The 15,430-nt window shown below is 35.4% G+C and overlaps 1 protein-coding gene across 4 annotated transcripts in view; it reads left to right on the top strand.

Moving 5' to 3' along the window:
- Positions 1 to 15,430, top strand: part of LOC126738244 (longitudinals lacking protein, isoforms H/M/V) — a 71,293-nt gene that overhangs the window by 15,052 nt on the left and 40,811 nt on the right. For 3 of the 4 annotated variants that reach the window (XM_050443481.1, XM_050443482.1, XM_050443484.1), the window contains exon 7: positions 181 to 14,088. The exons of the other annotated variant lie outside the window; for it this stretch is intronic. In XM_050443481.1, the coding sequence (XP_050299438.1) occupies positions 181 to 956 (776 nt within the window). In that variant the 3' untranslated portion in view covers positions 957 to 14,088. Of the gene's footprint in view, positions 1 to 180; positions 14,089 to 15,430 lie in introns of those variants that run through there. 4 annotated transcript variants of the gene reach the window in all.

Here is a 15,430-nt window from a genome sequence, read left to right as displayed (position 1 = left end):
CTTAAAAGCCATCATAAACGAACCCGCCACAAAATCATTCAGTCATCCCTTAAATCCCCCCATCCTCGTTTCACCTTCGCGTTGTCGCAGTCGCGCTTCGTTCACTACTACTGCCGTTGAGCTTGGCCTCTATTTCGTCTCTATCTCGCTCTCCCTTCATCCGTCGCCTCCTCATTCCAGGCATCCAGTGGAACATGATGGATCAAAACTACTACGGCTGCACCGCCACTCCCCAACAACAACCACCACCACCACCAGTACCACAACAACAACAACAACCAGAACAAATCCCAAATAACACTATATCGAACCCAAGTAGCCAATGCGGTGGTGGTGGTGTACAGACCAACTGTAACGCACCTCCCAGTCCCACCGACGAGGGAGGAGGAGGAGGAGGATGTTTTTCCGGTCAAATAGGCAACTCACCACCCCAAATGTTACCAAAGAGGAAACGGAGTCTTAATCCGCAAGCGGAAGAGAATTTCATAAAAGCGCTGGAGGCGGTCAGGTTCGGTGGGATCGGGTTCTGTAAGGCCGCGAGGATGTACGGGGTGAACAATCGCACTTTGTGGTTGGAGTATAAGAAACGGGGTTACCCGAACTTTCGGTTGAGCATCAAGAACCGGAAACAGGACGGGGGAGGTGTGATGGAGCAGAGCGCGACCGTTACGACGTCGCCGGGTCAACAGGAGCCGCAACAGCAACAGATCCTGTTCAAACAGGAGGAGTCGGGGCTTTATCAGGGCACGAAAAGTGAAAACGCGCAGGTTTTGTGTGCGGCAGCAGCAGCAGCAGCCTCCAATCATCCGGTAGCGTTGATTAGTGGAACGTTTTTCGAAGGGAAACACGTCGACTTGGGGCCGGTGTTGCATCATCGGCCGAAATATTTGGACCCCGCGCTGATGGGAAACGCGCAAGGGATCAACTTTCAAAGTATCAATTTCGAGCAGATGTGACTTTGAGGTTATGTTAAGTGGTCATTGAGGCGTTCCGGGTGGGGGTTGGTTTTTTTATGCGCAAGGTGTTTCTGGTGTTTTAAGATTCAGCGTGAGAATTGTTGCTTATTGGTTTTGTCAGGATGGAACAAATCAAATATGTTTTATTGACATAATTGAATTAAATGTTGAGTAGTTAAAAATGGTTATTGTGCCCTTGGGGCCTTTTATCTTAGAACATCGAATGCCTTGAATAAGCCTAGTTGTAAACTTTAGCCAAGGTTGTTTGAGTTCACCATCTCTCAGACAATGATGTCAAATCGGTTCTCCAATTTTTCATACAATATTCATACAGGGTTTTCGAAAAATGGACGGAGATATTTCATTGGATGATCCCTTGTAAAAAAAATATGAGAAAAAGTTTCTATAAACATGGGTCCGGAAATGCACAGTTTTCAAGGTACAGGGTGATAAATTTTTTTTAAAATATTATTTTTGTATTAATATTTCAAAAAATATTTACTCGATTCTTTTGAAACTTGGCAGTATTAAGAGGCTAATTTAGCCTTAATTAAATTAAAATTATAAGGTCCAGTGGCGTCCTGTGGGACATCTTAGTAAATATTATTGGCAAAAAAATGTACGCCACTGCCTTTCTTTCAACTTTAATATTTGTTGTTTGATTAAGCATTTAAAAGTACAACTTTTTCGCCCCCTTGTATTTTTTTCGTATCTCACTTCGTTTCTGACAAAAAAAAATAAATACCATTTTATTGTATGCCATTGGTTTATTAATTTTTGGTAAAAAAATCACAGGTGAGTTGGTGGTTTCCAGGAGACCATAAAATGACGTCATTGGTTTGACCTTGCGTAAACGTCTTGAAGGTCAAATGAAGGTCAACTTCACTTCTTTGCATAGAAACCCCTATTTTTTTTAATAGTATCTGATTTAGCTTTAAAAAATAAGTAAGTTTCATCTGACACTTTTTACATGCGACCTCTCCTTTTCAAGATATTAATTCCTGATTCTTTTACGAATTTTTCCTTGACAATGACATTTGCCCTTGTAGATAGTATCTGATGATCTATCAAAAAGAGTGAAAGTGTTTTATGATAGAGAGAATTTTATTATCAACAGAATCCAAAACTTGAAAATAAAACGTACAAAGTTCAAATAAAAGAAATTGAAACAAAAAAGTCAGAAAATTATTTTAATAAATGTTCAAAGTGTCGACCTTCCACTTCTATACATTTTTCGACTCGCTTTCTAAACGATCGATGAACAGAGTGCAGCATCTGTTGAGTTATCTGCCCGCAAACCTCCGTGATCATCGTTTGCCAGCATCCTATTTATAGTCCGCGCCCGCTATTAATTAATCGATATAATGACCGTATCTCCTATAATTTCCACAAAATTTCAATAATTTCAAGATATTGAATAACTAAATCAATTTATGGTGGTTATAAACCTCTACAAGCTATAAATTACGAGACAGTTTTACCACTAACCGAAACTCTTTATTTTTACTCTTGACACGTGTTTTGACACGATAGAACTGGAAAAGATTCAAACTCAGTTTTAATTTTCTTCTGAAGATTCTAACATCGTTGGCGAAACATGTGTCGAGAGTAAAAATAAAGAGTTTTGGTTAGTGGTAAAACTGTCTCGTAATTTGAGTGTTCTCTAGTAAATTAAAAAAGACGTTTAGACCATAATGTATTAACCATTTGACATTTATGGTCAGATGGTTCAAAAATTGTCCTGTTTTGATATACAAAACTTACCATTAAATTATGGAAGTTAAGTCTGTCAGGTTGTTGTGTGTTAGAATTGCATTGCTTTTAACAATGGGAATTACATTTTCAGTTTTTTTCAAGAAGGTGCCCGATGGTGAACGGTAAAAAGCTAAAACAAACAAATTTAAAGAATCTACATATCTCATCACATCTATACGCTGATGACACTCAACTTCTATGTTCATTTTATCCTGAAGATTCTTGCAAGGGACTTACTGGTGTCAACGTTGATCTGGACAATGTCTCCCACTTGTTGGTCTTCTGGGCATGGTTTGTTGCTTAATGCCAAAAAAAGTGTAGGGTAAGGTGGGGCTAGTTGAGCCGGATTTGGAAAAATGAAGGGTCAAGGTCATGTTGTTATTATTTAATATAAATAATTAAACATTCTAGAGATTATTGATGTATATATTTGTTTTTAAAAAGCAATTAATAAGTTTGACGAAATGTTTGTTTTATTTAGGTAAAAATGACTGCAATATGGCTGGGTACAGTTGACTCAACTTACCCCACATATGGGGCAACTTGAACCGACACATGGGGCCAGTTGAACCACACTAACTAAACTAGCATAATGGCTGGTTAAGTCAGTTTTCTGATGAAAAATAAAAATCTAATTTTAGAAATACTCAAAAAATCTATTACCAAAACTAAATTAAACATTTTGGAAATTAAAAACTACATATAATATACAGGGTGATTCATTAATATTGCACGAAAATGAAATGCCGTTTTTTTTGGGTTAAATTATGACGAAAAGTTCCTATAAACATATGTCCGAAAGTGCTTCGTTTCCGAGATACAGGGTGTTCAAATTTTCTTAAAAAATCGATTTTTTATTAATATCTAAGAAATGCCTTTGCTGTTTGCAATGTCATTCACACCATTTCTGGATATCTTAATGATGTATCTTTTTGACATATGACAGTTGATTTGTTATTCCAGGGACGTGCCCACGGGGTAAGCGGGTTAGGTTTTTTGTACAAAAAATAGCACCTAGTAGATTTTTTGAACCTCCTGTACATTTTTTGGATGACGCAACTAAAGATGGAATTGTTTCAACTCTTGGGTGTTTTTCGTATCTCCCTCCGTTTTCGATAAAAAAATTAAGAATTGCTTTTTTGCATCCCTCTGTAAAAATACAAGTAAATGCTTTTAAATCACGCGAAAGCAAAGAAATAATTTTCTTCCTAAAATGTAATACTTACCTATTCATAGTGTCGAATATCAAGTACTGCATTAACAACTGCTGATCTAAAAAATACTGCGGAATGTTGAAATTGTAAATACGTATTAAACAAAATTTAGTAAATACTATTATCGTTTTAGTTTTTGTCGCATTCTTTTCGTTGCTTTGAAAATGCAATAAATAAAATACCAGTTCATTTAAAATTACTAGGTGTGGCTCAGTGATAAGGTGTTGTTTTTTTCCTGTCAAGTAGACAATTTTCTCATTTTTGTCTAAAATGGAGTACACTTATAGTGAAATGTGCGATATGCACTTTGTGTATGGTCTTGCTAATGGTAATTCACAAGCAGCGAGGCGTATTTACGCGGACAAATACCCTAACCGAGTACTTCCTCATAGTCAAATGTTTACTCGCCTCCATCAACGTCTCAGAGAAAGTGGAAGTTTTAAAAAACTTACAGTCGACAATGGACGACCCCGCACAGTTGCAACCGCAGAAGCTGAAGAAGCAGTGCTCCACGAAATCGAGGATAATCCTTCAACGAGTACAAGACAGATTGCTGCCACTTTAAACATTAGTCAGCCAACAGTGTTTAGAATACTGAAAAATCAGCTTTTGTACCCGTATCACATCCAGCGGGTACAAGCACTTTTGCCAGACGACTATCCTCATAGAGTGGCTTTCTGTCGATGGTTACAACAAAACATTGTAGAAAATCCTCCTTTTTTATCAAAAATACTTTTCACGGACGAAGCTAATTTCTCCAGGAATTCGATAATGAATTTCCATAATAATCACATTTGGGCAGATGAAAATCCACATGGAATAAGTGAAAGTCGCCATCAACACCAATTTTCACTGAATGTTTGGGTTGGAATCATTGAAGACCACTTAATTGGTCCTTTCTTTTTTTCTTTTTGCAACAAAGGTTAAGTGGAGAAGTGTATCGGCGTTTTCTTCAAGAGGAGTTGCCAACACTATTAGAAAACGTCCCGCTTGACTTAAGGTACCAAATGTTTTTCATGCATGATGGCACTCCGGCGCATTTCAGCTTAGTTGCTCGACAGTATTTAGATAGAGTATATCCCAATCGTTGGATAGGTCGTGGGGGTATACAACCCTGGCCTGCGCGATCTCCCGATCTAAATCCAATAGACTTTTTCCTCTGGGGCCACCTCAAGCAATTAGTTTATACCACCCCCATCGAAAATGTTGAAGAATTAAGAAATCGTATTATTGCAAATTGCGATATTATTCGAAACACGCCAGGGATCTTTGAACGTGTTCGCCAGTCAATGCGTCGCAGGACAGACGCATGCATTGCAGTTGGAGGAACTCATTTTGAACAACTCTTATAGCGTACGTTTCTTAGTCCATAGCTTTTCATTACCTTCATCAATTTACTAATGTTTATTCTAAGAATTTAATTAATGTACCTAAGTTTAATTAAAACTATTTTTCAACAGGTAGTACAGTTAATGTCATGTCAAAATTCCAAATTACCGTATTTACTATTCTTCACCCTGTAAATCGATAAGTAGGCATTTTATTATGTTTATTCAAGTTTTTTCAAACGTTTGCATTAAACTAATTTTTTTATCGAAAACGGAGGGAGATACGAAAAACACCCAAGAATTGAAACAATTCCATCTTTAGTTGCGTCATCCAAAAAATGTACAGGAGGTTCAAAAAATCTACTAGGTGCTATTTTTTTGTACAAAAAACCTAACCCGCTTACCCCGTGGGCACGTCCCTGGAATAACAAATCAACTGTCATATGTCAAAAAGATACATCATTAAGATATCCAGAAATGGTGTGAATGACATTGCAAACAGCAAAGGCATTTCTTAGATATTAATAAAAAATCGATTTTTTAAGAAAATTTGAACACCCTGTATCTCGGAAACGAAGCACTTTCGGACATATGTTTATAGGAACTTTTCGTCATAATTTAACCCAAAAAAACCGGCATTTCATTTTCGTGCAATATTAATGAATCACCCTGTATACTAGTACGGAGTGCACCTTAAATGAGCCCATTTTTTGCAATTGAAACACTGTATCCATTCTTTACCCGGAACATTATCTGTAAAGGCTGCTAGGCACATCAGACATAAACATTCATCATCTTCAGACTCAGATGATGCCAATGGGGAAAAAGATTTCTTATTTATTTTATGCTGTTTTATGTTCTTGGAAAACTTGTTTTCTTTTTTTCGAGCAACGGCTCCTAGAGTCTTTCCATCGTCTGAATGTGAAGAAGTAATATTGGACCGTCGTTCTTTAGTTTTCAATAGTGTATGACACATCTGTTACCTGAGTAGGACACATCTGTTAAAATAGCTTTTTTAGCAGCTTCTTTCTTCTTTTTGTCTACTTTACCAGAACTTTTCATTTTCCTTTTGCTTTGTTCTTCAGCAAGTGCTTCTTTTTCAGGCGTGTCTGTCAAAATCGCGCAAGCTCTCTTTTTTCTCTGGTTTTGTGTTTTTCTTGGTCCTGCCTTAGGCAAAGGCCGCAAGCTTTCAGGTGAAAAAACTCCATTAGATGTAGATAGAATGGCGTTGTCATCAGGTGTTTCTGGAGCTATGGTTTGGGAAGTGCTGGCAGAAATGCTGTTATTTTTTGTCGACGGTGGCTGAGATATAGATTCGGGAACTGGACGATCAGTCACATATGATGGCGCGAAATCTGTATCAGAAAATATATCACGATTATAAGGATATATACCCGTTTTTAAAAATCCATTTATTATATTGGAACTTGTAGCTCCTAATGGCAAAGCTGTGGCAACAATTTTTGGTATTTCGTATATGCTAATTGTCTGTCCGGGGTTGTTACGAAGCCATGCATCCTGGGCTGAAGCCAAATACTTCTTGAAAGGCCCGAAGACTGACACGTCCAGTGGCTGAAGTTTGTGGGTGCAGTGTGGTGGGAATGAAAGCATTACCACTTCGTTGTTCTTTGCATATTCAACGGTCTCAATTGATAAATGTGATGAATGATTGTCCAGTAAAAGTAAAACAGGAGACTGTTTAGTAGGGCTTGTATGTTTAACGAAATGCTTCATAAAATCATAAAATTCTAAATTAGTCACCCAACCACTTGCATTTCCTGCACCGATGCATTCTGGAGCACCGTTTGAATTAAAATAGGGTTTAAATTTTTTTCTGGGAAAGACAAATATGGGTGGTATTGTATTCCCTATTGCTGATACGGCGGTAATTAGGGTTACATTAGTTCCACGCTCTCCTGAAGTAACAGCCCCTATGTTTCTTTTTCCCTTCGCTGCTACTATTTTTGAAGGTTTTGTTACTGTGAACACGTCCGTTTCGTCTGTGTTCCAAATTCTTAATGGCGAAAATTTATATTTGTCCATAACGTTGGCAAGTTTTTCGAAAAACATATTAACATTATGTTTATTGAACGAGGTTGCTCTATCTAAGCTTGTCGGTTCTGGTTTTCTTATTGAGAGCTGAGGGTTTCTCTTTAAATAAGCCGTCAACCAGTCCTTTCCTGCCATTTTATTTATCTTCCAAGGTTCAGGAACGTTTACGTTATATTTTGTTGCACATTCGAAGGCTAGGCGTCTAACATCAATTGGCGCTAGATAAAAATGGATGCCAATTTGAGCAAGTAATCTTTAAGAATTTCTTCTTGCTCAAAAGAAAAAACTTGACGAGATGCAACATATCCCATTGTTTACTTCGTCTGGTCCATCTCCACTCTTTATTATTTTATATATCGGCCCAGTGTCGTTCGATCAATTCCAAATTCAGAGTGATAAACAAATACGGCCGGTCTGCGTAGCTTCGTGTTCACTCGGATTCTTTAAAAAGTGTTAGGTTTTTGTCATATGGTGCGTGGATCAACTAGCCCCGCCCTACCCTACACCTGATTATTGGGTCCGAGGCCATCAGGGCTAAGTTTATTAGGTTTATTTTACAACCATTTATAATAAAAGGAGTAATTATCCCGTCCGTTGAATATGCTAGAAATCTGGGCCTTGTAATGGATGTTGCGATCAATTTTTGGCAGCATGTTTTAAAGAAGCTGTGCTCTGTTTACTTAAAATTGAAGAGCCTTTATTCTTTTTAATATGTTCTATTTATTTATTTATTTATTTCAATATACGGCAGAGCCAGTTTACAAGAACAAAATAGATAATACAAAATACTAGACAATATAGCAATATAAATACAATACTAGAATTACAAAATATATATATATATACCAAGATAAAACCTCTGAAAAAACAGTCATCAACAGGGCTAAAAACTTAGCACTATCCAAGGAACGTAGGTTAAAGTGTAAGATTATTTATTTTTGATTTGAATGACCGTAAGCCGCCGGAAAATGGATCCAAACTATTTTCATTAAAGAAACGCAAAGTCCTAGTCAGTGGAGAAAAAAACCCATAGTTGGCCGAATGAAAGGGTAAACGAAACATAGAAGAGTTGATCCTTCTTTGACAGGTGTTAAAAGGAATTGCTTCCAAGATGGTAGGACAATGATATAAACGATTTAAGATCTTATAAAACGTTAGAGCATCAGAATAATGCCGTATGACTTCAAGATTAGGGATATTAAATTGGACACTGATAGCATTATAGTCGATGTAATAATTACGAGAAATATTAACTTCAGCTCTATAAGCAAGGGATCTTAAGAATCTTCTTTGTACAGCCTCAAGGTGTTCAATATGAGAATCATAATAAGGGGACCAAATTACAGACGCATACTCAAGCAACGAACGTACCAAAGAGTAATAAAGTAATTTGAAACAATAAGGTGAAGGATGTACACTATTTCTAGTGATAAAACCAAGACTACGCATACTCCTGTTAATAATATCCAAAATGTGCGGCAAAAAAGTTAGCTTGGTATCAAAAAGAACACCTAAATCTTTAACTGTATCAACTGATTTGAGTTCGTTATTGTTGATTGTGTATTGATAATTAATAATTTTATTAGAACGACCAAACGAAATACATACACACTTCTTTACATTCAGTTCCAGACTATTGCTATTACACCACTCAGCAACACTATTTAAATCCAATTGAAGTAGCTCAGCATCAAGATATGACTCAATGGCTTTATACAGTTTAAAATCATCAGCAAAAGCAAGATGTTTTGAATGAACAATTACATCACTCAAATCTCTTATGAACAAGTTAAAAAAGACCGGTCCAATATGCGAACCTTGAGGCACGCCTGAAGATACTTCAATACCATTAGAAATATAATTACTTATCCTGACCAACTGTGTGCGACCAGTCAAAAAACTGTGACAAAACTCGACCAAAGTCCTACCAAGGCCCATAGCCCCAAACTTCTGAACCAGATGTTCATGACAAACCCTATCAAAAGCCTTCGAGAAGTCTGTGTACACACTATGTACTATGTTCTTCCTGACCATATTAAATACCTCTTGGTGGAATCCTTAATCCACAACAAAATTTGAAGACTGTTTTGCCTACCGTGCGGTGGAATTTCTCAATTCAAATTATTTTCTGGTGGCTGGCTCTGGTCATTATTCTTTTAAGAATCAATGTACCAAGTTTTTACAACAGATGATAGCTTGATTTTTTTTGCTCTTCTCAATACTATACGTCTTGGTTGTGTTAGTAGGCTTAAGCTGTCTGTATATTTATTTTTATGTAACTGTTTGCTTCTTATTATTGTTTTTTAACAGTACCGTAATTGTATGTATAATGTATGATGTTATGGAAGATCGTTTACGCGAATAACACCTTTTGTGTATATATGCACAATAAACTTGATTTTGACTTTGACATAAACAAAGCAATATTCAAAATCTTTTTCTATGTTTAAAGAAGAATTTTTTACTTCTTTAGTTCCACCCTGCAATATTTGGTAGTCTCGTAGAAAAGGTTGCTAGATTGTATCCCCCGAGATGAACATAGTGCATTTCTTCTGCTCTCAACCGGTGTTCTATAATACGCATATTATGCGTATGTTTTTGTCTATAATAAACATTTTATTTGTCAATGATTTCATTTATTGTAATTTATTGTAACCCCATTGGGCCATAACACTGAGCAAAGATACTCAGATTTCTGCTCCAGAAGAACTGCTAATTTAAAAGAGCTGCAGTACTTTTCTCTTCTGGTCGTAATTTTTTCACACCTACAATGCAGGTCAAGGTTTTATGTTTTCCGAGGTGTTTTTCTTTCTTTTATGTTGAACAACTTGGAAACAATTTTCTTCCCAATTTTCTTTGTTCTTGTTTTGAGTAGAAAAACCAAGAGCTTCAAATTCAAAAAAGTAGTCAATTTTTCTCAAAGAGACCTCAAATAATAAAAATTTAGAGATTGGAGGGACACAAAGTCAATGGTCTCAAATTATGTTTATTTTTAACCCTTTCAGGCACATAAAAGAAAAAGTCTTTAATCAAAAAATTTTTATTAATAAATAAAAACTTTATACTCTAACTGATAACTTACCTTTAATTTTTTTTCCTTAATTTATTTACAAGTATCCTGCAGGACATGGTTTTATCTGGTAACCACTGTGAGATACAACATAAACTGGTTCCGAAAACAAAGTCTTAAATTTATGTGGTATGGTACGTAATAAAACAGTTTTTATCCGAATTGAGACATAAGCCAACATTACAAGTATTGCAGGCCCATTTAGTTCGATGTGGCATTACTGCAGTGCTACATAGAGCACAACGTCTAGATCCTCCATGGACGGGCATATGAAGAGCATTACTTTTTCTTACCTCAGGCGGTACGTACGGCTTGTACCTATTTTATTTTATGACGCTTTTTTTGCCAGGAGTGTTTTTTTAGTCGCGCCAGTAAGACCAGAAATTATTCTAAGGCGAAATAACTTCATAGTTAGTTTTTCTGCATTCAGTGAGCTTCTATATAAAATATACGAGTTTACCACAGAAACATCAATGAAGTGCCAAAACAGTCTATGCCACCATTTTCTTCATTTTCTGTCAATACTGTAGCAAGATTTTATGTCATTATTTAGGTAGGATTTATAAAAATTAATACTGTAAATCAAATCAAAACTAAATAACACTAATTACAAAATATATTATCAAATTCTATGTTCATACTAGATAACTCATACTGGTTTCACCGCGAAACCATAACAAGAAACGTTTTTACTAATCTTACTTTTGCATACATTTGACATATATCGCTCTAAACATAACCGTAATACTACACACCTACTAATTGTATTGTACTTACCACTTAATTTTATGCCAATTTACAATAATAAAAAAACACCCGCGAACTTGGATACTTCTGCAAAAAATCACCTGACGGAAATATTTGAAGAACGGTAGCCTCAAATTGAATCGATAGAATGCCTTGAAAACATTTAATTCAACGAGCCGATAACAGATGTTGCTAATACTGTCGTTGGTTTCACTTAAAAACCACTGTGAGACAAAATAAAGACTTTTGATATGGTGGTTTCATAGTGAAACCACTATGCCTGAAAGGGTTTTAAAAACGATTACACGTGTTTCGCCCTAAGGCATCGTCAGATCTAAAAGAAAAGAAGGCAACCCTGTTACAAAAACAACAATGCATAGACATAAATTACAATGTTAAGATATGACTTACCGGTAAAGCTATTAGATTAACACCACAAACATTTAAGTTAAAACAAAAATAAATACATAAAAAATAATGCTGACGTTCACATTAAATCCGGTGTCAAAACTAAATAAAATAAAAGTAAGCAAGAATGAGGTTAAATTGAACGAAAGAACGGAAATAAAGCAAAAAATGAAATAAAAAGTGAAGTTTGACATGGTCGAGAAATGAACCAGCGACCATCGGGTTCGTAGGCAAGCGCTAAACTTACGTGCTATCCAGGTCGTGATGAATATTGTTAAAAATTAAATGTGGTTCGAAGGTAAAAACATCATTCACACAAGACAGTACAGGACTCTTTTTTGCCCTTGTGATCTCCATCTTCTCTAATAAGTCAAGCTTCTTTCCTTTGGGGCACTCATGAAGGATTTTTACATTTTCCGGGATGGAAGGAAAGTGTTTTGAGGACAATAAATGACTTGCAAAAGCCGATTTCGTCTCGGTGATTTCGGTATCTTTGTGTTTATTATATTCTCTTAAGTGTTCCTGCACTCTCGTTTTTATTTTCCTTCCAGACTGACCAATGTAAACGGCATTACATTCCCCGCAGTTAAGCGGGTAGACAGGATCTTCACTTGTGACAACATTGCTCTGTTGACATACAACTGGAGTCATGCGTAACTGACCCCAATAAGTTCAATAAACCTTTAGTATGTTTGAAACTTATTATTGTTAGTCTTATTCGTATTAGTCTTTCCAATGTTGGAACTTGCTATTTTTTAATACTGCTTACCTAACATTTGCTATAATCAATCGAATCTGGATTCCAGCGATATTATCCACAAGCTATAAATCCGCTACAGGTAACTTTAGTTTCTAGAAAAATTACAGCTTTAAGGCTTTTCGCTGTGAAATTTACAAAATGGATTTTTTTGACGCCAATCTAAGAGCGACTTCTTCCGCATCAGCTTAAGTGGTATATAGTTCGAAATGCCTTATTACGAATCATTTTATCACAGAGAGTACTTAATCTACATAAATGCTTCATATATTAAATTGTTCCTTATGAGTTGCTTTACTATAAAGTGAAAACCTCATTAAAATACCTCAAATATTTTTTGAGTTATTATAGATAAAAGTTTAAGGACAAAAGTGCTTAACTTCACCAAAACTGCTGTAACTTAATAAGATTCTCAAATAATAAACTATTGAATTTACTAAAATGGTTGTCCCTGAAGAAACTAATAAGCAAAAACACGTGCTCTAGAAACAATATACTTTTATTGATTTATTTGCATAAACCAGAACACTTTGCCGTAAGTTTCGTGACTGTAAAGGGGCTTCCGACAAAAGTCTTTCCAAAAATTCCCCGTTATATCGCCCGCCATTACCATTACCAATATCAAATATAGTCAATAGATCAATAAGGTTCTGTCTATTTAATCGTACTTAGTTGTCAAACAACTACAAAGAAAACAATACCTGCAGCCCGTGTGTGCGTGTGGGGTATATTTAACTAATGTTTAGCGTTTAATTCCCAATTTGTTGTACATATTCCGGTTATTTTTAAATTTTTTTTTTTTTTGAGAGAGGTGTGACGAAATTAGAGAGATTATTCGGAAAATAGCACAAGAGGGCGACACTTTTGTGCACAAAAATTAGAGACTGATCTATTTAGGCTAAGGTATTTTTTTTATTCATTATTTTTAGTACAGGGTGTCCCAGACAGTATATTGTAAACAAAAAACATGTTGCATGATCCAGTTAAAGTGCAGTAGTAGTTCTGGAATCCCCTGTATATTTTTAGATCTATACAAGGTGTTTTGAGATTTAGTTTCTTATGACCTGCATGAATGTTTAAATCTCAATCTAAGAAGCTTTATATTAAGCAATATACGGCTTAATAACTCTTTTTACAATTCTAGTTTCAGTATCGTCCAGGTACGTCCCTCTTAAATTTGAGTATAACTCGCAAATTACTTGAGCCACAAAAATGCTTCGTATATTAAATTGTTCCTTATGCGTTGCTCTAACATCGAGTGAAAACCTCAATAAAATACCTCAACTATTTTTTGAGTTATCATGTATAGAAGTTTAAGGACAAAAGTGCTATCAAACAAAGATTTACCAAAAGTGCTGTAGCTTATTAAATTTTTCATCTAAGAAAATGCTTTTCTATTAAAATAACAAAAATTCCTCAAAAAGTTTTTGAGTATCACTCAAGAGTGTCTCAAACCTCATTTTTAATTCCAATTTTCATCTCGCTCACCTTTATCCCTCGTAAACTCGGAAAGTACTCGAGTTACAAAAATTCCTTATATATCAAATTATTCTTTAAGAATTGCCTTAACTTCGAGTGTAAACCGCATTAAAATATCCGTAGTAGTTTTTGAGTTATCGCGGATAGAAGTTGAAACAATTGGCTCATCTATAATAAATCTCTTGACACCTTGTCAAATTGTTTTTATTCCTTAATATGACATTTAATGAAATTGAAATCTTATTGTTAATTTTACTGTTTTTTTTTCTAATTCTAGTTGTAGGTAGGACCCGTTTTTAATAAATCGCAGTTTGTCTGATTAGAGGTGTCTTTCATTTTGACCCTTGAAGAGTGAATAAAAATAATAAGTGATGATGTTATGATAAAGTTTTATGTGTATTAGATTTTAACAAATTTAGATAAATGGGTCGGCATGGTACTCTTTCTCGCTAATTTTTTCCAGGGAATTCATTAGTGCAATCAGATTTTTTGTACCACAAACAATCAAAAAACTTCTTCAACTTTGAAGGGCTATATCTCGGAAAATATCGATTGTACTACTTTCCCAGTGATACCAAACGATTTAGGTGGTCCCAAATAATCTAGAAACGTTGTAAAAAACTTTTGAGAGTCAATAGTTTTTCCAGGAAAAATTCCAAAATTTGTAATTTTCGAGGAACACTTTACTCCTCCTATGAATCTTGATGAAACTTGTTTAACTTTGAAGGGCTATATCTCGGAGAATATTAATCGTACGACTTTTCCAGTGGTACCAAACGATTTAGGTGGTCCCAAATAATCTAGAAACGTTGTAAAAAACTTTTGAGAGTCAATAGTTTTTCCAGGAAAAAATTCCAAAATTTGTAATTTTCGAGGAACACTTTACTCCTCCTATGAATCTTGATGAAACTTGTTTAACTTTGAAGAGCTATATCTCGGAGAATATTAATCGTACGACTTTTCCAGTGGTACCAAACGATTTAGGTGGTCCCAAATAATCTAGAAACGTTGTAAAAAACATTTGAAAGTCAATAGTTTTTCCAGAAAAAAATTCCAAAATGTGTAATTTTCGAGGAACACCTTATTCCCCCTATGAATCTTGATGAAACTTGTTCAACTTTGAAGGGCTATATCTCGGAGAATATCAATCGTACGACTTTTCCAGTGGTACCAAACGATTTAGGTGGTCCCAAATAATCTAGAAACGTTGTAAAAAACATTTGAAAGTCAATAGTTTTTCCAGAAAAAAATTCCAAAATGTGTAATTTTCGAGGAACACCTTATTCCCCCTATGAATCTTGATGAAACTTCTTCAACTTTGAAGGGCTATATCTCGGAGAATATCAATCGTACGACTTTTCCAGTGGTACCAAACGATTTAGGTGGTCCCAAATAATCTAGAAACGTTGTAAAAAACTTTTGAGAGTCAATAGTTTTTCCAGGAAAAAATTCCAAAATTTGTAATTTTCGAGGAACACTTTACTCCTCCTATGAATCTTGATGAAACTTGTTTAACTTTGAAGGGCTATATCTCGGAGAATATCAATCGTACAACTTTTCCAGTGGTACCAAACGATTTAGGTGGTCCCAAATAATCTAGAAACGTTGTAAAAAACATTTGAAATTTAATAGTTTTTCCAGGAAAAAATTCCAAAATTTGTAAT

This window comes from Anthonomus grandis, chromosome 7, assembly GCF_022605725.1.
Source record: "Anthonomus grandis grandis chromosome 7, icAntGran1.3, whole genome shotgun sequence".
Lineage (NCBI taxonomy): Eukaryota > Metazoa > Arthropoda > Insecta > Coleoptera > Curculionidae > Anthonomus > Anthonomus grandis.
The sequence above is the reverse complement of the archived record's forward strand: the minus strand, read 5'-3'. Positions and strand labels throughout refer to the sequence as shown.